The 25070-nt window shown below is 51.1% G+C and overlaps 1 protein-coding gene across 10 annotated transcripts in view; it reads right to left on the bottom strand.

Annotated features, from left to right (window-relative positions):
* The window catches only part of Dab2ip (DAB2 interacting protein), a 184974-nt gene that overhangs the window by 58436 nt on the left and 101468 nt on the right, over positions 1 to 25070 (bottom strand). For 8 of the 10 annotated variants that reach the window (XM_046451331.2, XM_046451329.2, XM_046451337.2 and 5 more), the window contains one exon: positions 21176 to 21318. The exons of 1 other annotated variant lie outside the window; for it this stretch is intronic. In XM_046451331.2, coding sequence (XP_046307287.1) covers positions 21176 to 21318 — 143 coding nt within the window. Of the gene's footprint in view, positions 1 to 21175; positions 21319 to 23014; positions 23149 to 25070 lie in introns of those variants that run through there. One more of the 10 variants, XM_058581686.1, reaches the window with a different exon arrangement.

Here is a 25070-nt window from a genome sequence, read left to right as displayed (position 1 = left end):
CTCCTCCACACTGGCCTGCAGGAAGCCTGCCCCTCTTTGAAGCTGCTAACCAACTCTTCCTTCTTTCTTTCCAGTAAATGAAACCCCACAGGGTTTTCAAGGTCAGAGTCACGTTAGCGGGAAGGGTTCTCTTTGTTCTCCAGCCTGGGACTTACCCCCAACACAGACAATTGTCCCTGACAACCAGGTCCTCACAGTAACAGAGGAAGCCTCAGCTCCTGCTGGGGCAGAGCTGGAGGAGCAGCCAGGTGCTTCCTGTGGCCCCTCAGGAACACTGTTCCCCAGCTTCCCTGGCAGCTTGGGAGCTCCATCTCAGAAAATGATTGGAAGAAAACAGTCATGAGCCCCCAGAGTGCACCCTTAGCCCACACAATGGGCAGGGCTCAGAGGATAGGCTTAGTCCCTCACTGGCTGGCTGAGGATGTGACCTCAAGGCATGCGCTGCCTCTCTCTGAGCTTAAGTTTGCTCATTTGGAAGATGGGAAAATAAATACCTGATCCCAGAGAATAAACCTCCTAAAAGAACCTAAAGGAGCTTTAAGAATCATAGAGTACTATGCCAAAGTTGTGTGGCATAGTGCATGACATGCAGTAGGTGCTCATTCATGGTACCATTCGTAGTACAAACATTTACTGGATACCTGCACCTGCAAAAGGCTGTGTGCTAGGTGCTAGAGGCCAGGAGAGGAGGTCTGGGCCCTGGTCCATGCCCTTCAATGAGGCCAACTGTTATATCATGAAAACAACAAGAAGAAAGTACCACAATGCTGTGGGAGCCAGAGAGGGATAGTGGGCATCCCCAGGTGGAGGTGAGAGATGCAGGTCTTTTAAGAACCCCCACCTCTTGGCCTCTGGTCCTCTGGCCACTTCCTAACAGGCCTAGTTAAAGAGCTGCCAGGCTCAGTGAGCAAGCCGGTTCACTGAAGGCATCCATGTGCATGTACATCTGGACATGTGGCCAGGGACCTAGCAATGCCATGGCACCTGCATGGGCTAGACCTGTGCCACGACTTTTATGGACACGTTCTTAGCGGCCCCCACTCCTGGCCGGAAAGTGCACCATTGGGCCCACCCTCAAGGGCAAATGCTGACCTGTCTCAAATTGACTGTGACCAACAGCAGATTTGAGAGTCAAGCTTCTTGCCATTCACATTCTGCTTCTTCCCCTTATGAGCCTGTGATACTTGGGTCCAGTCACCAACCTCTCTGCACCTGCCTTCCTCGGCTCTGAAACAAGCTCCACTCTCAGGCTGTTGTGAATACAAGACAAAGCACCTGGCATAGAGGGAACCTTTCCTTCCACCCAACTTCTACCTCAATCACTAGTACAAGTGCCTGGGCCCAAACTCTACCAGGTTCACCTCTCCACCTACTTTGGCTTCTCCTTACCTGCTGCTCCTACCCTTCTGAACTCCTTCCCCCTCTCCAATGCTCTGAGCCCTGTCTCACCTCCCACAGCTCTCACATCCCAAGAAGGCAGGAAGCTTCTAGTCCTCTGAGCAAGAAGTACTTGTTCATGGGGTCCCCTCTGCCCAAATGTCCTTCTCTTCCTCTTGTAACCTGATGAACTAATCTTCCTTCAAGTCTCCACTATGGTAATTTCTTCTGCAAAGCACCCCCTCCATTCCTGAGAGCTGGCCCAATTCCTGCCTATACCCCCTCCCCAGCAGAGAAGTGCAGAGAAGAGTGGGCCAGAGTGTCCATCTCCTATGTGCCCTCAGAGATCTCACTTCTGGCCTCAGCTTCCCTACCTGTAAGGCAAGGACTCCCATGACGTCTTCTCACGCTAAGGCCCAGTTCATGAGCTTGGTTGGCCACAGCTCTCTCTGGCAGGAGAGAGACCACACCCAGGTTCAGGTGGAGAGCTCTTTGGAGGTCTAGGAAGGAGCTAGACTGCGTATTCTACCAGGGTGGGCAGGATAAATGTAGCTCAAGAAACCACACTACCACGCAGGGGAGTGGACCCAATAATGAGGCATGGGAAATGGGGAGCCAAGTGAAGTGATCAAGGTTTGCCTGGGGCTGGGCGGAGTAGGGGTCCTTAGTCAGCTTCAAGCAACAGAGCTAGGATATGAAGGATGGGGTAGGAGCAAGGGAAGAAGAACAAGGAGGTACTTCAGAGGGCACAAGGCAGGGAAATGGAAGGCACGACAGTGGCTGGCCCTCAGGTGCTGCCATGCGCCAGGATTCTAAGCACCTAGCTCCAATTCTCATTTATCCCTCCCAACAACCCTATGAGAAAGGAATTGCTGTTATCCCCATTTTAGTTAAGTGTATGCCCCAAAGTCACAGAGCTGGCAAGTAGTAAAGCTGGATCTGAAGTCAAGCTCTGGCCTGAAGTGTCTGTGAGAGTAAACAGGGGAGACCAGGGCACAGAGGGGTGGTGCAGCAAGGACTCAAGTCTGGAGGCTCCTGAGAGACTTGTTAAGACCTCGAAGTTGGCTATGCTGTCCCTGCAGACCAATCTTGAAAGGAACCCAACCAGCAAGCATCTGCAGATGAAAGCCCCAGAGGACGCGTTGGGTATGCAGAGGACAAGGACCCTGGCCCCTGTGGCTCCTCTCCCCACTTGCCTGAAGCATGTGGGAGCTGCAGCTAAGAGCATGAGAAGCACAGAGCGCTCCGAGGCAGTAGAGAACACAGCCACTCAGGAGCTGCGCCGTCAGCGGCCACACCACAGGCTGGCGGAGCTGTTGCCAGGGCGGCCAGAGTCTGCCTTCACAGACAGAGTGATTTAGACCCCTGGTTCTCTCTGGGATGCCAGCACAACCATCCAGGGCCCCCTGCCGAGTGCCTGGTCCTTCTAAAACCTCAACACAAAATGCCAGGTCCCCACAAGGGGCCAGCAGCATGAAAGGCCTTTAAGACAGGCTCACCAGACAGGCTGGAAACAGCCTCTTGTCACACAGCCCAAACAGGGACTCTGGCTGGGGCCTTGAGATTCTGGACCAAAAGTTCAGCAACCTGGACTCAATCCTGTGGGATGCCCTCCACCACAGGTGCCCGCCCCTCCACTGGTGAACCTGGGGCATCAGGAAGCCCAGGGACTGAGTGGGGCTGAGAAGGGAAAGGTAGGAGGAAGAAAGCCCCTGACTGGACCCCCACTTGGGACTGGCATCTGGATTAACCTGGTGGGGAGGAGAAGCCACCCTGGAAGAGGCAAGGGAGCTTTAGGCTTGACTGCCAGGGCAGCTGCTGAGGAGTATGTATGTGGTCCAGACCGAGACCCAGAAAGGAGAGGGGATTCCACAGTGTGATAATGTGTGTGTCCCTGAAGCCAACAGTAATGTAGTAAGAGCAGATTCCAGGACCCCCTAATCAGGAATCCACGTGCCAGGAGTAGCCACAGGAGGCCCATTAAATAATTTCTGTAAAACCTTACACAAAAGGATAAAATGCTTCCTCTCATATTCAGAAATGTGCTTCCACAAGTGCCATGAGTGGCTTCATACTGGCAGCACACAATGGCTTATGTGGGCATCACCATCCTGTCTGTGCCTGCCCTAGGACCTAGGCTAGCTCAGCAGGCCATCTCTTCAGAGAGGACCCAGAGTCCCATCACTTAACAGAAGATCCTAGACTGAGCCAGTGAGGAAGCAAGCTGGCTCTGCCATGAGAACACTGCGGCATCCTGGAAGTGCTTCTTAGAGGGCCTGAGAACAAAGGGAGGGCTGCCCACCCCACCAGTTATAAGAGCAGGCATGGCAGAGTCTGCACAAGATGCCTTCACTGAAACCTCACCCTAAAAATGGCTGGGGGCAAAGAAGGCCTATTTCCCACCCACAATAAGCTTAAGAGGCTACAGAGATTTACCAAAGAGCAGCTAAGGGGCCACCTTCACTCTGGAGGGAGAGAGTTCAGGGATGACCAGTCCCACACCTGCTGCTGAATGGCTCAAAAATGGTGGGAGCACAAGTTTCCCAGGAGGGCACCAAGGAAGCCACCTCTAAGAACAACCCCTATCTACCTGCAAATAACAGAGCACTCACACAAACAAACAAGCACAGCAGCCAAGGTGCTCAGCTGGAGTAGAAATTGAAGGATGTAAGACTCTGGAATTCTTTCATGGGCCAGGTAGAAGCCTGTGGGACAAGTCTTGACTTGGCACCTTCCACTTCACATCTGCGTGGGCACAGACTGGCCCAAGTCTATCACCGTGGAGAGATAGGAACTGCCTACTAGGAGACTCAGGGTTGGGTACCCAGAGTCAGAAGGAAGACCACAGGGAGATGGATACCATTTGCAGGCTACCACTGGGGCCTCCCTCTGGCAGCACACTGTGCTAGGGAAGTGCTCTGCTCTGGACAGTCCCAGACTTGCCCAGAACCCCACAGGAAATGCCCTACTGTTTATTCAAAGAACTAAGAATTCTTTTGGAAATGGAATCTGAGCAGGACAAAGAACCCTGGTTGAGCTCTTCAACCAACTCACATAAACACTTAGCCTCTAGCCAGAGAGGGCAACAGTTTATATTTGGCAAGGAGAAGGGAACAGCCAATGAGAACTGAGTTTAGGCTGAAACTTGGCTTCTAGCCAGCAGCAACAGCAAAGTATCCTAGGCCAATTCCTTCCTTTTCAGGGTCTCAGGAGCCCACCTAACTCTGCCCTACCAGGATCCCTAGGGACATAGTAAGGTCTGACTCTTGGGGTGGCACTGGTATATCCAGTCCCAAATTTACTATGCAGCCTGATAACCCGAGAAGATCAAAGCTCAGCCCTCCCATCCTCCCCACCCCAACACATCATCCCTCAGAAGCATGAGATCTTCCCAGAGAGAGAATCCAGAGCTACTAGCTGGGAATATCAATATCTGAGTGGGTCCCAGGATCACCTAGGAGACTGTCATGAATACAGATTTCAGGGGCCAACCTAATACCTGAGACTCTGACCCTTTCAGGTGGGACTCTAAAATCTTTTCACCAGCTTCCTATGGCACTGTAATGCTCAGCCATATCCAGACACAAAGGTGAAATGACCTCTGATGCCAATGCTTCCTTCCTAGACCCACAGGAAATGCTTGGCCCCTCCTGATCTGCTGCTGCCATTTCTGAAACTTTGGGAAGTCCACAAGTTCCCAAACATCATTAGCTGACCATGCCTCTGCCCACCTCTGCTAGCAGGAATTAATGACAGAGCATAAATCAACCCACTTGGGTGGGGGCGTTATTTACAGAGTTTTTTCAAAGAGGAGTCATTGGTTGACTTGGCATTTTGATCATGAGAAAGCTACCATTTTGATCATGAGAAAGTCATGCTGCCATTAAGAGGAAATAAGGACCTAATAAGGCAGATCTGGTTTTGTGGGTACAGGGGGTAGCCCCTTTCTGGAATCTTTAGGCCCCCATCTCAGAAGATTCTCATGCAACCACCCTGCAGCCCCCTGCCCTGCAAGAGCAAAGTACTTCCTGCAGGGAAGTAGGTGCCAAGGACAGCTCCCTGAAGCATATGTGCCCTTTGCTTAAGTTACACGGGCCCAGGTTCAAATCCAGGTTCTGCCATTTAAGGTCTACATGACCCTGGGCAAGACCATAACCATCTTCGGTCTTTGGCGTGCTCACTTGTAAAGCAAGTATCTATTTCCTAGGACTGTCTGAGGGGTAAGGCCACACAGGTCCTCTTTTAGCCCTTGGATGCCAGATCCACAAGGTCTACACAAGCTCTTTCACTGCCACCAAGGCTCTTCCCTAAGAGTTCAGCTGTCCATTCTCCTCCTCAGAGAGGCCATCCTCACCACATCAAATCCTCCAAGTCTGGATTCTCACTGCCATCAGAATATATACTTCAATCATAATTGCACATTTACCTGTGGGACAATTTCATTCCAGCCTGTCCCCTCCATGTAGGAGAGGGGTTGGGACTGGCTTTGCTCACCCACATACCACCACCCTAGCCCATGCCTGAGAAGTGAGGGGCTCTAACTGAACAGTATCCCTTGACTCAAGACCAGACCTCCCATCCTGCCCTGGCTTCTCACTTGACCACTAACTCCTAATTCCAGTCTCTATAATAGTCAAATGAATGCCCTGCCCAACAGAGCTCTGTCAGACCTCCTGGCACCTCTGGAGCCTCACAGCCCAATAGCTGCCTCTCCCCTGCTGCCTGGGACTTGGCCTTCAACAGCTCTCCAGATTTCTCATAGTAACACCTTCTCAGAGTTTCAAAAGGAAACCAAAGTCATTTGCCAACTATTTTCTCCCATTAATCTCACAATGCATTTGCTATTTTCCTTCCATAATGACTCATTTAGCAGCAATGGAGTAATTAGGCAGACCACAGAATATTGATTTTGTAAGTGGGAGAAATGTCAGCACAAACATCATTCCATGCCTGTCTTGGGTCATCACTTAATACATGATGAGGCAGACCCTGGGAGGGCTGGGATGGATTTGGATTTCTGTTGGCTTCAATCTCAAAGAAGCACAAAAGCATGGCATATGCAAATGTGTGATGTGAAGATAATATGATAAAATTCTAGGTGTCATGATCTCTTGTGGGTGGATCCAGGTGGTAGGGACCATGATCATGAGGAGACAGAAAGTCAGAGGTCAGGTGACCTGTCTCAGATCACACAGGAAGTTGGAGAGCCAGGCTCAGACCCAGATCAGCAGAGCAGAATTCTGCTCTTCAGGGAGCCCCAATATGGCTTGCTCTTTAAGGGACCAGGCTGGAAGTGCCATGTGGGCAATGCAGTCCCTTTCATGAAATATGCTATGGAACCTATGGGGAAACCTGAGAAACAGCACTCCTCAGTCTCAGCCTAGCTAAGAACATATCCACCTCAGGCTTGGCCACTCACACTCAGGCCTGGAAAAAGACAAGCCAGCTGGACCCCATGTCCTCCTCCTCTTCCCCTCCCTCCCCATACCACCACCACTTCAGTCCCTACCTAGTTCTTGGGACACTTCAGACATCCCATTTCTGAAAAGAAAAGGGCTGGAGAAGGAAAAGGGTGAGACAATCAGGAATGGTTTAACAAGCAGGGAAAGTAACAGTTTTATGCCTGTATCAAGGTACAGCTCCAATCCCTGACTGGGAAACTAGTAAACAGGGCTCTTGCTTACATCCTACCCCCAGACACTCCAAGCAGGTGGAAGGAGAACTGTAGAAGCAACAGGTCACCATGGCTCCACCCCAGACAACGTACTGACATTTATCCAGGAATAAATGGTTTCTTGGTGGCCAAGGAGAAAGAGCTGAAAGCCCAGTTGGCCAATATGGGTTTAAATGCCAACTCTATATGCCTCCGGGTGGAACAATTACCCTTCCTGGGCCTTAGTTAACTCATCTGTAAAATGGGATAATCCCTGCCCTGCCATGGTCTTATCTGGTGTGAGGGCCAAGAGGGAAATGATCAACTCCATATAAATGTTGGCCAGACACCAGACATAGCGGCACATGGCTACAATTCCAGTGACTCAGGAGACTGAGGTAGGTGGATCCCAAGTTCAAGGACAGCCTCAGCAACTTAGCAAGACTCCGTCTCAAAATAAAAAATAAAAAGGGCTGGGGATATAGAGTGACCCTGATTCAATCCCCAGTATTGCAAATAATAATAATAATAAGTGTTGGCTAAGGCAGCTCAACAAAAGGGAATGTGTCCAAGAGCTGATATGTGCAGCAATGGCAGGGGTTACTCCAGTTGGTAAGAGTTCCCCATCAATGAATCTGTGCAGACAGACTCTGCATGTCAGTATAGGTGGGAATCGGAGCATCCTGAACTCCCTTTTGTGGACATTTCCAAGGAGTTACACATCTAAGAAACTTCCTTCAAGGAGTCATGCATCTAAGAAACTTCCTTCCTTTGGTTCACTGGATGCTGTCCCGATCTTATTTGGACTAGGAAATATCCTCATCCCAAGCACAGATTAACATCTTAAAGAATGTGGTATCCTGTGGAACCCAGTGTGAGAAATACTCCTATGGGAGCTTTGGACAATGAATGAGGGAGGCAGAGAAGAAAACAAGGATATCCAAGTGCATCGCTGTCTCAGAGAAACTACAGCACTTTCCCCAAAGTCAACTAGATGCCAGGGGAAGACCTACTCCTCAACCTCCCTTTCTAGCATGGCCGGAGGCAAGACACCATAAAACAGGATTTGGAAATCTCAACTAGGAATCACTCCCATGCTACCCCTGACCTTAACAAGCCCAGAAACCTGGAAGGATTGGACGGGAAGGACTCCAAGGAAATATACCTCCCCCTTCCCCTGCCTAAAAATTCACCTCACTCCACCCTCAGGTTAAGCAATTTGCCTTCAGACTACCCGAAAAGGGACTAAGTCCCTAAAACAGTAGACCACACTTCAAAGAAAAGTTTGCAGAATCACAGAAAGCAGAGAGAACAGGGAATCCCAATCCATCTGTGTGCTAGAAACCCCCTTTGTTGATCCTGAAGAAGCATGACCATCACCGCCACCTATTAGGACACTGGAGGGCCACTTGAACAAGACACCAGCACCTTTTCCCTCACAACCCAGTGCCCTCTCCTCCCTGGAGGGGGTTGGGGGGTGTCCATGCCTGGAAAGACCAAGGAATCCAGGAACCACTGGCTCCCCTGGAAGAGCTCTGGCAAGCCCATCCATGGCAGACCCATCCATAATGGCAGAGACTTTGCTCCCAGCAAGGACAGAGCTTTATTAATTATTCAGGGAACAGCGCAATTATGCAAATCTGTGGGCAGCCACTGCCTGACTACAGCCTTCTTCAGAGGGAGCCTAGGGGGGATGGGGAGGCCCAGAGTCCAAGCTACTGGAGTTACCCAGCCTGTAAAAGGGCAATAAACCCAGGCCAGTCTCAGCCAGACCACCTCCCCACTAGAGCCAGCTCCACCCTTGCAGGAGAGCTGGTGGCTGCTTTAAGGAATGATTTTGAAGACCCAGGGATGCTGTTTTCAAAAAAACACACACTAGTTGAGCCAGCAGTGCCATCATTCCAGGCTTTCTTCTGTAGGTCCTGAAGGCAAGGAATGATTCCAAAGTTCCCTCTTAAAAAACATGTTTCCAAGGAAAAGGAATACCTCAAATCCAATGTTTACCAAATGATGTTCTGCAGAACATTCCTGCTGCAAGATATTGACAGCTGCTCTGGGATGGGAGACAGGAAACCCAGAACTAAACAAAACTAGCTTCTTTACTGCAGGTCCTCTCAGGGCCTTTAACCTCCTAGAGTAAGAATGCAAAATGTATTTGAAGAGCAACATCAAATCTTACCCCCAGAAACCTCTGAAACTGATTTTGAGAAGATCTGAATAGACTGCTTCCCTAACCTATTGGAACTATGGAATTCCCACACCCCCGGTACCCATTAACATCTGCAAAATTATCATGCTCTGTGGAACTCATTCCCACGGGTGCACAGGACCCAATGAGTGGGAGAGGTAGGGAAGACAGCAAGACCTTCCAAATACAGTCCTGGCTTGGAGGGACTATAAGTCTCATCAAGTTCTCTGTCGGCAGTTAACCCGTGACTCTGAACTTCCTTGGAGTAGGTTCTCACTTCCTTAGAGTAGATTCTCTTCATAAACAGTCACCAACAAAACTATGGACTTCTTGAGCCTACAGTGAGTGAACAAGACCATCCCAGGCAGACTGGCTTAGGAACTAGTCAGAATGTCTGGCTAAGACACTGCCACTGCCCCACACCATATCCAAATACCTAGGGGGCCCAATCAGCAACCCCCTCACAAATCTGCTGCAACAGCGCCCTGGGTGGGGATTCACCTACCTTCCCCACAGATCCAGAGCAAAGTTGGTCAGAGAGCCCATGCTTGCCATCACCACTCTATCAGCCTTCATACCCTCCTGGGCAAGGGAGGAAGCAGGTGCTATGGAAACCAATTACCCAGCACCATCCCTTCTCCCTCCCGTCCATCTTGCTCAGCATCATAAATCAACAGATCAAATGCAGCCAGTACTCATCAGTTCTGCCAAGAGGAAAGGGTTATGTGGAAACCCAGAAGCCAGGGGGAGCCCATGAGAAAGACACTTGAGAATAACTGCAAAGTTGCAAATGGAACAGCCAATCAATAAGCCTGCCCTTCTGTTCCAGAGTCCCCTTCCACTTGAGGGCCCACCTCTACTGCTACTCCATCACCACCTTAGGGACTTCCACACCATAATAGCCTCTGCAGAGCCCGTGGTGACCCTGGACTCCCCCAAGTCTTCCTGGGAGCTGCCATGTTCTCTGAGAATGAAAACACTCTCCAGAGTGTGAAGACACTGGAGAAACCTGGGTGCAAATCCCATCTCTACCACTCATCTGCTTTCCACTCATGGAAAGTGACTCTTACCTTTCAGAATCCCAATTTGCTCATGTGTAGAACAGGGAGAGAGGGCAGCACTGTGCACTGGTTGAAGCACAGACAAGGGAGCCAGGCTGCTTGGGTTTGGATCCTAGCTCTGACAACACAGAACACACTACATGGGCTGTTGTGGGAGTGAAGCGAGTTTATCTGTGCAAAATGCTGGAGACAGGATCCAGCCCACAGGACGTGCTCAGTCACATTAGCCAGTATGTTAGAAAGGGCCCTGCCTTTGGGTCCAAAGAGATCTAGATTCTAAATCCATCATGAGGCAAGTCCTGAGTAAAAAAAAAAATTACTGTCTAGGCCAGTCTCCTCTCCTGTCAGATAGGGGAGGACAAAGTAAGAGTGGTCCAGAGGATTGGAAATCATGTATGTACATCACATAATGCCCAGTGCACAGGTGCTTCACAAATGGTAGGCAGTTTATTGAGGTGACTATTGACAACATGAAACACATGTTAACAGAGTTTGTGAGCAGAGACCACATAAAAGAGTGATGGGGGTTGGGGACAGGGGCTTCATGAATAAAGCTGGATTGTCTGCATTTCAATCTCAGCTCTACCACATATGAGCTGCAGGACTTGGACAAGTTGCTCATATCTCTGGGACTCCATTTTCTTTTCTGTAGAGTGGGGATAGTAACAGCACCTGTCCTTTATAGTGCCAACATAGGGATGAAGTGAGGAAATGTATTCTGGGCACAGAGCCCAGCCTATCCTCAGTGGCCACTCAAGGGCAGTGGGTGGTGCCATAGCAGCACCAAGAGAAGCCTGCCTGAAGACAGCAAGATGGAAGACATCTGTGTCCCACCCCGCTACAATGGCTCCATTCTACAACAGCTCCAGGGGCTTCATGACCTGAATGCAGCAAACCAAACCCCAGGAAAGACTTCATGCACCCCTCTGTGTCAGCCTGCTTTCCTCCAGGAATCTGCGCCTGCAATATTAGTTTCTGGTTTTGCTTTTTGACAGGGAATCTGAGGCTCAGAGGAAATCTGCTGGTGGAGGTGGGCCTTGGACCAGACCTGGGAGATCAACTACTCATCAATGGGCAGTGCAGGAGACAGGGCTTTGGCTTTTCAAATTCCAGCTCCTGACTCACAGGTCCAGATCTCCCTGCACTTTCACCCCATCCTCGATCCATGGTCCTAGCAAATACTTGGCCTCACGGGGCGGGGCAGTGCACCCTACCTGGCCTGGCCTCTCCATAGAGAGTCGCTCTCATCACTGAGCAAGACCCCTCCAGCTTTGCTGAAAGACCTCCACTCCCAAATGGGGGCAAATGGCAATTGGTTCAGTCCTGAAATACTGGCTTGTAGGGGCTTTGACTCCACATCTACTCACACATCCCATCCCAGGCTGGGCTTGAATTATATTACAGCTATTTGTTTGATCCTGGGAAGTGACCTCATCTCTCTGAACCTGTTTCTCCACCCATAACCAGGGAACCGGCCAGAGGAGTAGGTCTTGGTGGCAGAGGTAGGCTCCTGGAAATTAGGAGCCAAGTTCCAAATTAAGCTCTGCCCCTTCACCTCTCTGAGCCTCACTCACCTGCTGATCATCAGATCTCAACACCCTAGCTGCTCCAAGCACCCCCAGGAAACCAGGGCACTGGTCAAAGGAGCTTTCCAAAGGGGGAGCCCCGTGCAAGCACAAGAGAGGGCTCCTGCTACTGCTCTGAGAAGAGTTTATTTAAAAGGCTTCACAACCTTAAAAACAAATGGCAAGATGGGCTAATGGTGGGACTCTTTAGGCCTCAACCAGGGAATAAACTGCCTGGGCTGGGGGTTTTCCCCAAAGGGTGATTTCAGGCCATTCACATATTGGGTTTCAGTTTCTACATCTGTGAAATAGGAAACAAAAACCCTCCTGCTATGAGGAATCAATAAGAATACAGCTTGGGAAATGCTTAGGCAAGCCAGTGGCACACAGTGTGGCACAATTCTCACCCCTCTGCAAGAGTTCTCAAACTTTGGGAAAACACAGTTGCCCCACCCACTCAGAGAGTGTAATGCAGAAGGTCTAGGATGGGGCTCAAGACCTGCATTTTTTTAGGTGTTCCAGGCAATTCCTCCTTGTATGGGCCCTCCCCTGGTCTATGCATACAAGAGGGGAGTTTTTATCACAGTCCATTGTGAGACTAAGTTTCCTGATGCAATCTGAGGAGGCTGGAAAGAAGAAAGAAGGCATGAAGGGATAAGAAACAGAGGGGGTGGAGCTGGAAACAATCTATTAATCAATCTCCTCCCCAGCCAGAAACAGTAATTGTTGAGGCTCACACATCCTTCACGTGCTAACAATCTGCAGCTGCAATACAACGCTTTGATTATGAATGTCAAAAAGACAGAGCATGAAATTAACTTCCCCTTAGTCAGTGGGCACAGGGAGATGTTACACTAATTCACTGCCCTCGGTATGAAAACTCCCCACGACAACGTTGCATCAAATTAGAGCCCATGCTACCCTGGTGCCATCTATATCTCTGCCCATTGTGCTCTTTTACCATCAGACTGAGCCTGTGAACAAGGGCTCTGCTTGTTGGAGAAAGGTCAAGGCGACAGGCAGAAGGTGCCATCGGGCCTAAATGGGGATGGGAGGGTGGCCTGAGCCAGGTGGGACAAAGGCAGGGCCCCTCAGTTCCCCCATGGGGCAGGGAAGGGGTCACTGTGCTCATGAGTAACAAACCCTACAAGGCACTGAACAGGGAAATAACTCCTGTGCTACTGGCCCTGAGAAGTAAAGCTAAACCCAAGAGCTCTGGAGGCTCTTCTAACACTGAGCTGGCGGTAGAACCAAGATTATAATCCCTGAACTCCCTCTCATCCAACCTGAGCCTTACCCACAAGGGGTGGTGGGAGGGGCAGAAGATGGAGAGAGGGCAAAGGCCTGCTCTGCTGCCTCTGGGGGAAGGTTGAAGTAGCAGGGTCTTGAGGCGGCCCACTGGCCCATCCCTCTGGCAAACCCTGAACACCTCCTTTGTGCAGTCCACAAAGTGCTTTTCTAGTGCCTCCACCCAGCACACCAACCACCAAAGCACTGTCACTGGCCAAGGTCTACTAGGGGATGAGCCAGGAGTCAGGGGCATGCAGGCCTCCTGAGCGAACACAGAGCAAGAGCAGAGGCCCTATTATTCTTAGCATACTCCTGGGACTGAGTCTGACCTCCAGCCTGAGTTCACTTCTTACCCTCCCTCAGAAATGCCCAGGGAATTCCCAGGCAGGGTGCCAGGGACCCTTGCAAGAGGGATAAATCCTGCCTCCACCTCCCTCCCCTGGGACCTTATCTCACCACCCACCTGGCACAGATGGAGACATCTAATGCAAAACTGGTGACTTCCATGGGGACTTGCTTTCCAAGTGCCAAGGAAGGGTCTCATGTGTGCATGCAAGAGGGTATGTGGTGTGGCCTGTGCAAACAAGGATGGGCAGTCACATGCCCAAGGAAGAGAGATACCCTGTAACTCAGAAGGGAATGGTAAAGCAGGCACACCTGGGTCCAGGAGGGAAACATCCATATCACCTGCATCACACTAGTCTCTGAGTCCTGGTGTCAGCCTGAGTGAGGGATGAGCAGGTGTTGTGAGATAGGTGGCAGGCAGGATTATGATGGACAAAAAGGGGTGCAGAAAGGAACTGTGGCTTGTTCATAGTTGTAGAGAACAACAGGCAGGGCCTAACCAAAGCCCAGATAAGGGATGTACAAGCTGGGTCTCACTTCACACATGGGCCACAGGTGACTCCACCCTGAGCACTAGGGAGCTGAGAACAGGGAGCTGGGTCCTAGGCAGAGATTTGGTGGTGGCAGCTTCCTAGGGTGTGGTTCGAGCAGAGCCAGGGGTGAGTATCCTCTGCAGGACCCACAGAGTAAAAAAGGGGTTAAGCACAAGTGGACAGTGTGGACAGTGACTCTGGTCTTAGGCATGTCACCTGACCACTCTGAAGCAGGGACAGCCTTCGCTCAGTTCAGGCCTCCAGTCCACACCTACTCACACATCCCATCCCAGGCTGGGATTCTTTCCAAGGCCTTCCTTCTAGAAGGATGGATGGTCTGATGGCCAGAAGATGAAAACCACCTGAGTTTCTTCATGCAAGGGGAGCTTGACCCATCACCAACAGCCAACCCCACAGGAGAGTGGGCTAATAGCCCAGAGCACAGGAGAAACTTGGCACGCCAAACCCGCCAAGCACCCCCCCCTCCAAAAGAGTCACCAAGCCACTCAGGGAGCCACATGCTTTTTCTTTTTGCCTATTCAGTCTCCTTATGATCTCCTCCAGTTTACTTCTGTGGCCTTCTAAAATAGCCGTTAATTAGAGCCTGGTAATTAACTTTCTGGTTCAAATAATATTTTGCAAAGGAATTCCATTAAAGAGTTGATTTGCATATCCTCAGACGTGAGGCCTGGTAATAGGCAGGGCTACTTGGGGAAACTGGAGGAGATCCCACTGTACCCTCAGGCTGCCTGGCATCCAGTTAAGAGGATGGTCAGAGAACTTGGGACATTCTTCCCAAGAAAGTGGGCAGCTTGTTCATAAAACCAGCCAACAAAGGTTCACATGCCCAGACAGAAAATGTACCATGTACAAAGATATGCATGCATGGGGACCCAAAGAGATCACGCTGCACACATGAGCACAGCTGGGCATATGTAAACACTCATGCACACACTGGTAGACAGACACAAACACAAGAAGAAAGCACACAATAATAATAATTGTAACCAACACTTAACTGAGCACTTACACTGAGTCATCTACCTATATTTAACCTACAAAGATAGCTACTTCATATGGCCCAATCTGACATGACGTCATATTGGTCTATTCCAAAAGCTATACATGTATTAACTCATTTAAAATGCACAGACATGTACAAGAACATTTACATACCACATATAGACACCTTCACAAGGACAGGTGCATACTAGCAAAAATACAAAAACATGTACACACACTTGTTCAAAGAAAGGGTTCTCCAGCCTTTGAAACCCCAATCTGGAGCTGATCACATTCTCACCAGCTAATTTCCACCGTTCCTAAAAATATTGCCCAGCTCAGATCTCTGGAAGGTACACAAGGGAGCTGCAGATATAAAAGGAGGGCAATAAAAATGAGAAAGCAAAAATAAATTGGCTCTTCTATGTGTCCAAGTCGTGTTCTGTGGCTTTCCCCTCCCTCTCTGGAGTTGAGGCTCAGAATCATGTGCTCACAATTATGGCTCTGGTCAACCCTGCCTCCACCCCCGAGGTGCCCATAAGGCTCCAAGTTAAAAGCTGCAGTCAGGAGGGGTTCTGGTTAAAGGGCCTGACTACTCTGAAGGTCCCACCTCCATGCCTTTGAGGGCATGCCTCAGTTTCCCTGGATCTAACAGTACCTTCACTGCCTACCTCCCTATAGGGCAGAAGAGCTCTCACAGTGCTATATAAACACAAAGCCTCCTTAGAACAACTGCTGTATTAAGAATTAAATCTGATTCCCTTGTGGAGAGGCAGGGAGAAGAGAGTAGAGGGAGGGCAAGGCCCAGCGAGCAGTCCTTGCAGGTAATTAATGAACTCCCTGTCCTACCACTTATCTGTAGAGTTTAACAGGCAGGCTCCACCTACACTGGCCTCTGGGAGCTGAGGAAGTCCAAACAAGGCAACCAAGAGTTCTGCAAAGGACTTGTGGGAACATTCTGGAGGCAAAGGACAGGAAGAGACAAGTCTCAAAAGAAGCAGCTCCATTGACCATTAAACTTGGGAAAGCAATATTCAATAACAAACAACTAAATGGAAAGATAACAGAGAAATACCATTTTTCTACCTATTCATGACAGTGACTATTTTAATGATAACATTCAATTGTTTTAAAGAGTGTAAGGAAAGAGGTAGGCACTCTCAAAAATTGGGAGAGTAAATAATTACAGGCTTTTGGTGATGAGTATTTTTCTCAAAAACCTCAAACTTCATATTCTTTGACTTAGTAATTCCATTTCTAAAACTTTATCCTTTGAGAAAAAGTCAGAGATAGACAAAAATTAATACCCAAGAATTTAAGTCCCCACATTATTTTTAATAAAGAAAAACTAGACATAACTAAATGCCTAAATTATTAAAAGTAAGGGTGGCTCAAACATAAGATAGAACAATGAAGCAGGGCATGGTGGTGCACACCTGTAATCCCAGTGACTTGGGAGACTAAGGCAGGAGGACCACAAGTTAAAAGCCAGCCTCAGCAATTCAGCAAGGCCCTGTCTCAAAATAAAACATAAAAAAGGCTGGGGAGGTAGCTCAGTGGTTAAGCACCTCTGGGTTCAATCCTTGGTGCCAAAAAACAAATAAAGATAAAGCAATGAACTTTTTTTTTTTCTTGATACTGGGGACTGAACCCAGGAGCTCTCTCCATTGAGCTACATCCTCAGCTCTTTGTACTTTTTGAGACAGGGTCTCACTAAGTTTCCAAGGCTGGTCTTAAATTTGGAATCCTCCTGCCTGATAGAGCATCCCTGCAGCAATGAACTTTTCAGATAGACTTTTAAAACGCACAGAGGAGAGATTCACTTCCCCAGGTATAAAAAGGAAGAAGGGTCACTTTGCCCAGCCACTTCTCGTGTTCAAGGTTAATAAAGATCTTTTTGGCTTAATTCACTTTACCAGCCACAGCAACATCTATTATCTCTCTTGAATTTTAGAATGACACTGCATGATAACTTCTTATTATCCCCACATTGTAGATAAGAAAATTGAGGCTTACCAAGACAAAGTGACTTATCCCTAGCAATATTAACTAAGACTGAAAACACACAATACTTGACTCTTTCCCACGGAATTTTTTATTTAATAAAATTTTAGAAACATTTTAAGAAATGTGAGAGACCCAGTGCTAAATGCTAAGGAAACAGCACTGAATAGGACACATACTTTCAAATAAGTATGTGCTGAATGTATTAATATTAATGTCTCCAAGGACATTTTCATCATTGTGCCCATTTTATAAGTGTATAACTGAGGCTCAGAAAGCCTAAGTGACTTGCCCCAGGAATATCTGGCTTCAAATCAAAGATCACATACTCCCATTACTCTTGATGTGGTCTGAACCACACTACCATCTCACCATCTCCATGCTTCACAAACCAGCCCCAAGGGAAGGTGGAGAAGGACCAGACCCTCCCTGCCTACAGTAGGGGATGAAATGGGAACACATCCAGGCCAGGGTGCCCAGCCCCTTCTGAAGGACTGTCCACAACCAAAGCAAGAGAACAACTTCTACCTTCCTTTCCCCCTGTTCCTTACCAAGCTTCCTCTCTCTCCTTCCTTCAGGGACTACCTCACCCCCAAGGAACAGAATTGACCTCTGCCTACTCAGGGCCGTTGGGGAATCCCCAGAAGCCCCCATCACAACTTCCAAGTATCTCCCCTTCCTAGTCCTCCATCAATTGTAATCCCACCATTACTAACTTTTCCAACAGCCCACACATTCCTGGAAGAGGCAATGCATCTCTGCAGAACCAGCCCTGCTCACCTGCACCAGGTTGCGTTTACGAGTCAAATCTTGCACTAGGCCAACTGACAAGAAAGGGAATGGGGTACTGCCACTACAGGGATAGAGACCAGTGGAGAGCCAGAGGAGACACAATCTTAGCACAGTATCAGGAGGAAAAAGGGATGAGGAAAGAATAATAATGCCAGTTGACCCCCAGCCCCTACCCCGCCACTCCTCAGGAACATTAATAAATTAGTGAGTCACTTAGAAATCATCATCTGGGAAGGCAGAACCACCACATCCTGTATCACTTTTACCAACATTAAAACAGCCCTGTAAATGAACCACATTTCCAGCTTGCAAAATGAAAATGCTTTTGCCAGCACACCTTTCACCTGGAAAGCACTCTGAGCAGCATTCATTTCTGCTATCCATGAGAGAAATGATTACCTGTCCTTGGTGCTTATTGCCAAAGCCTCTAAAGGAGAAATGAGTGTGTAAGGAGCCCAGGGGCTGTGCAGACCAGCTGGGAACCTCCCCCAAAGGCAGATTCAGGAGAATAAGTACAAAGGCTCAAACCTGTCCTATGGCTCTTGAGTCCACCAAGCCCCAGCTAGCCTAACTCCAATCTTATAATCAGAGAGCAGCATTTCCACACCTTAGGTACATTCCTCTCCCAGGGAGTAGAAAGATCGCAGCACGGAACCAACTGGTTCCCAACCTCTGGATCAGAGAGTTCAGTGCAAAAAAAGAACCTCCCTAACACAGCAGTTTGCAGAGCACACAGGCAGCATGCAACAAAGCTTCTTCAGTTACCATATAAATCACAGATTCACCCCAAGGTGGATTCAAGTGGCCATCCAACACTGCCCTGGGCTGTTTATCTTCATGGGAGGGCCATGGGGAACAAGGCTCACACTTACCACCCTAGAAGCCCTCAGCCCCTTTCCCATCCCTGTCCCCATCCACTCTCTCTGCACTTACCCCAGCCCCCAAGGAGAGGCATGGCAGCCAGTGGAGGTCCTGTGGAAACAGGATTCAACTCTTCCTTGCTGCTAAGCCAAACCAAAGGCAGCCTATTCTCTCCTCCAGCCTTCACTAACACAACCAACCCACTCGAAGAGTAGGAGTAGGTACCTCTCCACTAACCAGGTTTGACCATGAGCTGGGGAAGAGGGGTCACCATAGTTGGTTTTACTCACTCAACTCCAAATAGAAAGACTCCAAGGACTGGCCCAGAGAAATATCTGCCCGCCCACCCACCCCAGCAGCAGCCGGGCAAATCTATTCGTAAGCAAAGCAACAAATCAGGAGCCCTCGTCTTTCAGCTCCAAGGCTGGGTAAAAGGATTTCAAACCCAGTCTCTTTGCCTGTTCATGGGAAATCTAGATTCCCTTTCTGTGCCAGAGAAGCCACCAAGCCAGATTTTGTTTACAGAAAATTAGTAAGACAATTCCACCACTGCCAGTGACATTCAGCTCCCACCTCTACCATTTACCCTTAATTTCAAAAACAGGCTTGTAGTTTCACTCCCAACCCCCACTCCGCACCCCCTTAACATGTAGCAAGGCTGACCTAAAGCCAGGATGGGGAGGACCTGCACGAGGTCATCTTAGTCATGCCCTGACCTCCCTGCCAGGGTTGCCAACCAAGCGCTTGCCAGTTGGGTTTCTTAGCCGGCTTCCCGCTGGAGGGAGGTAAACACGACATGCATGCCGCCTGCTCCCAGGAGGGGAGACACACTCAGAGGCCGGATGCCTGCTGTCTCTTCTGCTCCCCAAAAACCACCACATGCACACAAAACAGGTTACGTACACAAGCCCCCGCATGCGGGTGCAGAGGGTCCTGACCCCTGCCAAGGAAAGCGCAGAGAAGGGCATGTTCCTGGGGAAGACAGCTGGAGGTGGGGGCCGGGCGGAGGGAAGGAGGCAGCAAACCGGGTGGCCTGCCGCCCAGACAATAACAAAGATGGGAAGGCGAGATTTTCAAAGACGCAGTGGCTGCACCCAGCACTGAGCTCTGGCCTGGCTGCATCTTCCTGCCAGGGCACGCCTGGTCCCCTGGGGCACCACGGCCATCAGAGAAAGGCTGAGGGTCCTGCCCAGGGTTGGGCTTGGCAGCTGGGGCAGGGAGCCAGCTGCAGGCAGTGGTGGGGATGGAAAGAGCAGCTCTGGGCTGATGGAAATTAGAGGTCTGGCAATTCTACTGGGATGTGGAGGGGTACTCTCTGGTAAGATGCTAGGGTCAGTTAAAGAAGACACTCAACCTTGGGCAGGAGTTAGGCTATAACTTGCACTCCTTTGCCGGCTGGAACCAAGGAGGAGGGGAGAGACATTTTCATTCTACCTATGCTTCCCCTACAGGGAGTGCCAATCGCCAATCGTACACGCGGACACAGCCCAGTGAAGGCAGCTGCCAGTGGCCTGAGATGTTGGGGCTGAATGCTGAAAAGGCTCCTTGGTGCACCTCGCTCTTTCACCTCCACAGGCTAGGCAGGGACACGTTCTAACTGGTAGAAGAATCCAACGCTCTGCCTGAGCAGAGCGGAAAGGTGCCTGTGGTTGGCACCACTCAAGGAGGAGGACCCAGTCCCCAAGAGGCTGTGCCCGCCCAGTGCCCCAACGTGCGTGGCCAGGATGGCTTGCCCTTGCGAGCTGTAGCCTGCTCCACTGCCGGGTGACTCCCCAGCTGGCTGAACCACCTTCTTCCTCTCCTCTGCCCCACAGGCCACCTCCCTCTGGAATTTCCACACCTGCTCCCTGCTTGCCAGGAGCAGGAGATACCCCTGGGAGTGTAGAGGTGAGGAAGGGAAGCAGCTGCCCAGGCTGGGAAGGCCCTTCTTCCTGGCCATGACCCTGAACTCAGGGCCTGGGCACTGCCCGCCCCAGCCCCCAGCGGAGCACGTGCCCTACTTAGAGCAGATGTGCCCCCTAAGCGGCCCAGCCCCCTGCTCCTCCCCTCCAGATGTTCACCCTTTTCCTCACCACCGCGCGGCCGGGTCTCAGCAAAACCCAGACGAAAAATGTCTTTTGCATCGGACACCCGGGGGGCTCCCGAGGCCAGGGGATGGGTCCTAGGGGTGGAGGCGCCACTTCCGTCCCCAGCTCCGGCACTGCACAGCCCGGGAAACAATGCCCACCTCGGCCAGGCGAGACCGGACTTCTCGGCTAGCGCACTTCCCGCCGGCCTCGCCCCGGGCCTCGGACACCCCCTCCTCACCTCACCCTGGGGGGAAAAGAAAGAGTCCTCGCCTCGGGCCCCGGTCCGAGGTGGTCCCCACAAGTTCCTGAGGGCGGCGTGGGGTCCCCTCCCCCAGGTAGCGCGCCTGAACCGGGGCTCGGGCTTTGTCCCCGCGCCCTCGGGGCGCATCCCGGGCGGCGGCGCGGGGAGGCCGGGCCGGGCGGCGGCGGGCTCACCTCTCATTGTCCGCGGCGGAGGCGGCGGCGGCGGCTGCGCTCCGGAACCCCGGCAGGATGTGGCGGAAGCTGTGGTTGCGGTCCAGCTTGGGCTGGCTCTTGGTGCGCTTGATGGAGCCCTTGAGGCGGCGGCTGAGGAAGCCCTGCGCGCGGGGCGACAAGAGGGGGAAGGGGAGGCGGGGTTAGCGCGGCGGCGGCGGGCCGGGACCCGCGCGGGACCCGCACCCTCGCTGGGCGGCCGCGCGGCCGAGGGCGGGCCGGGCTCGCGCTCGGCCCCAGCAGCTCGCGGCCAGCGCCGCCGCCCGCCCGCCGACCGAGCGCCGACGGTCCGGCCCGCGCAGCGCGGCCCAGCCCACCCCGCGCCGCCCGCCCGCCAGCCCAGCCCGCCACGTCGCCCCCGCCCCCTAAGCCGCTGTTGCCATGGCGACGCCGAGCCGAGCCAAGCCGACCGCGGCCGAGGCCGCCCGAGCCCCCCGGCGCCGGGGCGAGAGGGGCGGGGCCGGGGGGCGGGGCCGTGGAGGGGCGGGGACCCCCGGGGGCCTGGACAGACCGCCGCCTCTCACCTCCGCCTGGCCTTGCAGCCTGTCGCGGGGAAACGAGGTCACCTCCCTACCCACCTGGAGCAGTACACGCCCCCTGCCCCGTCGAGGAGTGATAAAGCGCTTTCTCCACCTGTGAGGCCGCGCTGTCAGCCCGCGGTTGCACAGATGGGGCGAACTAAGGCTCAGAGAGCAGGCGCGTGGTCCTCTGAGGGGCCAGCCGACCGCCGCCTGGTACCCTGACCACCTAGACCTCTAACCCGAGTGGCAGCCTCTGACTGTGCAGGTGGAGTCTGAAACTACTGTACCCTAGCAGGGACAACCACCTTGGGGACAGGAGCCCTAACACTTAGTTTAGGGCGAGGAACAAGGGACTGAAGTGCAAGGTACCCCTATTGTGTTTTTCAAGATTGGGGACACCCCATTGGGACCATTCTTCCATTGACCAGGCTGCATTGGAACTCAGGTTACAGCTTGAAGCTGCCCCATTCCAAGTGCTCTGGACTAATGGAAGAGCTGCAGAGAAGACATGGGTTGCATCAGTGCTCCCTTTACAGGTGATGGGGACATAGGGACTCCAGAGGCTACCCACAGCCTGGGTTCTGCAGGGCTTGGAACATGAAGGCAGCTCAAGGCAGGAAAACTGCAGGGAGGAATCCCTGAGGGAAGAAGAGTTTTCTGGGAAGGGTTCTGGCACACACTGCCCCTACCTCCAAATCCAAGTGATTGAACAACACAAGTGAATGGAAAAATAGCTTATTTTAAAGTTGATGTTGTACACAATCTGAAAACTATATTTCATCCACCATGCAATAAGAGTTGCCTTGGCAGCCCTCTCTGGGTCCAGGGAGTAGGTTGGACATTTGCTGTAGAGCTGAATTTGTCCAGCTCTGGGGCCAGAGAACCATAAACACAACAAGGTCAAACCTTAGCTGTATGAATTATCTCCTATCAGTCACACAAACAAAAAACAACAGCAAAACATTATCTGCACATGAAGCCTTGCTCAGAGAGGTAAAGTGATTTACCCAAGAACACCCAGCCTCCAGGTCTGCCTAATGCCAGAGATTTTTCCATAAGACATCCCTCTTTTGCCCACCCTCTTCAAGCTTTCCCATTTTCCTATTTTTCTCTCCTTACTTATTCCTCCTCAACCTTTCACATCCATAGGAGACCTATCCCTGTGATCACTTGTCAGCATTCTGCACATCCTCTAACATCTACCTGACATATCACCTCACCCAAAGGCCTTCCTGAATGGTGGAGTCCAAATGCATCTGACTCTGCAGCCCAGCATTACCTGTCAAGGTATTCAAATGAGCTGCAGCTCAGCAAAAATCTCTCAGTATCAGAGGTGGCAGAAGGAAGCCTCCTTCAGAAGGGTGACCCGCAGGCAAGGAACCACAGACTTGGAGCACCAGACTCTGGAAGACAGCATGCAGGCAGCGATCTGCACCTCTGTGTAAACTCTGAGCTCTCCCCACCTCAGCCTCACCTGGATTGCCTGCATGGGACTGTCCCAGGTATTGTGTCAAGCAAGCTCCCCCAAAGGCCTTGTACCTTTTCCTTGGATTTTATTTTCTACCCTGATGAAAATGTCAGTTTTTACACTCTTGTGGTACAAAGAACCACAAAGCATGTTTCACAATTTATGGGGCTCATTCTGCAGCAATATTGACAGCTTGATCCTATTTCTGTGTTTTAAAAAAATAAAGTCCTCTCCTCTCCAGGAGGGTGGGTGAATGTATGCCACTTCCTCTTCCACACTCTTCCTCCTATGAGACACTTAATGCTTCTCTGACAGCAGCTTCCTCTTTAAAACCTACCGTGGATGGCATCTACCCCCCCCCCCGCCACTGGAAATAGCAATGACCTTGGGACTCAATGCTCTTTATAACATCCACTCAGTCACCTTATTGAGAGCCTGGTGTGCATTAGACACAGTGACCCTGACAGTCAAGAACACTATGGAGTAAGCAGTGTACACTAGGTCCAGGAGTTCAGATCATGGGGAGAGTGATTTCTCAGGAGAACAGGGAGGGTTCCCTTTGGCCCCACCACCATACCCCATACCCCATATCTGCCCTACAGACCTTGTTTCCCACAGGGACCCAGCTCAGGTTCCTGCATATGACAAATATTCATCATCCTAAAAGGGGACTCAGTTCCAAAAGACTGCATTACTGAGATGACTGAGGCCCACATTTTCCCAAGGTCACACAGCATGGTTAATCAAAGACCCCAGACTCTGGTCCCCTGCTCTGCCCAAACTCACAGCTTGCATTCTCTCCTTCACCGGGATAGAAGGCCTGGCGGGGGTTGGGGGGAGTCCTCACCCAGCTCTGGATAAAGGGAAACAAGGCTTTTCTCCTGTCCCTTGGAAGGCAGTAGCTACACCCCCGAACTCCAGGGGACAGACTGACTGATCTTCAAGTCAGAAAGTCATATTCTAGATCCCAATCAAGGGACTGGGGAGTGGCTCAGTGGTAAAGCACTTGCCTAGAATGCAAGAGGCCCTGGGTTCTATCACCAGTGCTGCAAAAATAAATAGAGAGAGAGAGAGAGAGAGAGAGAGAGAGAGAGAGAGAGACCCAAGTCAACTTTTAACTAGTGGCAGTCGGGAAATCATGCACCCTTTCTTTCAGAGTTCTTGCTGTCCTCTTCCTGGGCTGTGCTGGAGCCTGTTCCCAGGCCGGTCAGTGGCTGAGAAGACTGGTATGCAGGGCTGCAACCCAGCGGCACAGACCCCTCACTAAGAAATGCCAGACAGGTCCCCTTGACTCTGTGAAATGGGGGAGCAGGCTGCAGTGAGGACTAAGGAGGCTGATAAAGCTCTAGGCTCAGCGTGTAGCACACAGTAAGTGCTCTCAGGAAAAGCCAAATGTTATTCTCACATCAAATTCCCACACGAATGCACAGGCTTGTTAAATTCATTGCTGTAACATATGCTATGTCCAGCTCATCTTGAGGGTGAGACGCGGTTTCTACTATTACTCCCTAGCCCACCCAGCCCTACACGCACTCTGATCCTCTTAACCACAACGCTCAGGACCTGACTTTATCCCCACCTCTCCAGAAAGCTGCCCCCCAGTATGGGGGCTGGCCTTGCTGACCAACCCAGTTCTCCCACCGCACCTGGTTCAAATCTTAATTCAGACCACCTGTGTGGGGGCCGATCGCTGGACCTTTCTGAGCCTCGGTATTCTCATCTGTAAAACAGGCTAATGATGATGCCTACTGTATGGGATTATAGGAAGGATTAAATAAGGTCCTCTATCACCAGGAAAACAGTAAAGATCAAGCAAGTACAGAGTTGCTAGCTTTATTATCACTATTACTGATGTTGGTTCCAGTAC

The sequence above is a fragment of the Marmota monax genome, unplaced genomic scaffold (assembly GCF_021218885.2).
Source record: "Marmota monax isolate L192 unplaced genomic scaffold, Marmota_monax_Labrador192_F-V1.1 WCK01_AAM20220418_F8-fsc00020, whole genome shotgun sequence".
NCBI lineage: Eukaryota > Metazoa > Chordata > Mammalia > Rodentia > Sciuridae > Marmota > Marmota monax.
The sequence above is the reverse complement of the archived record's forward strand: the minus strand, read 5'-3'. Positions and strand labels throughout refer to the sequence as shown.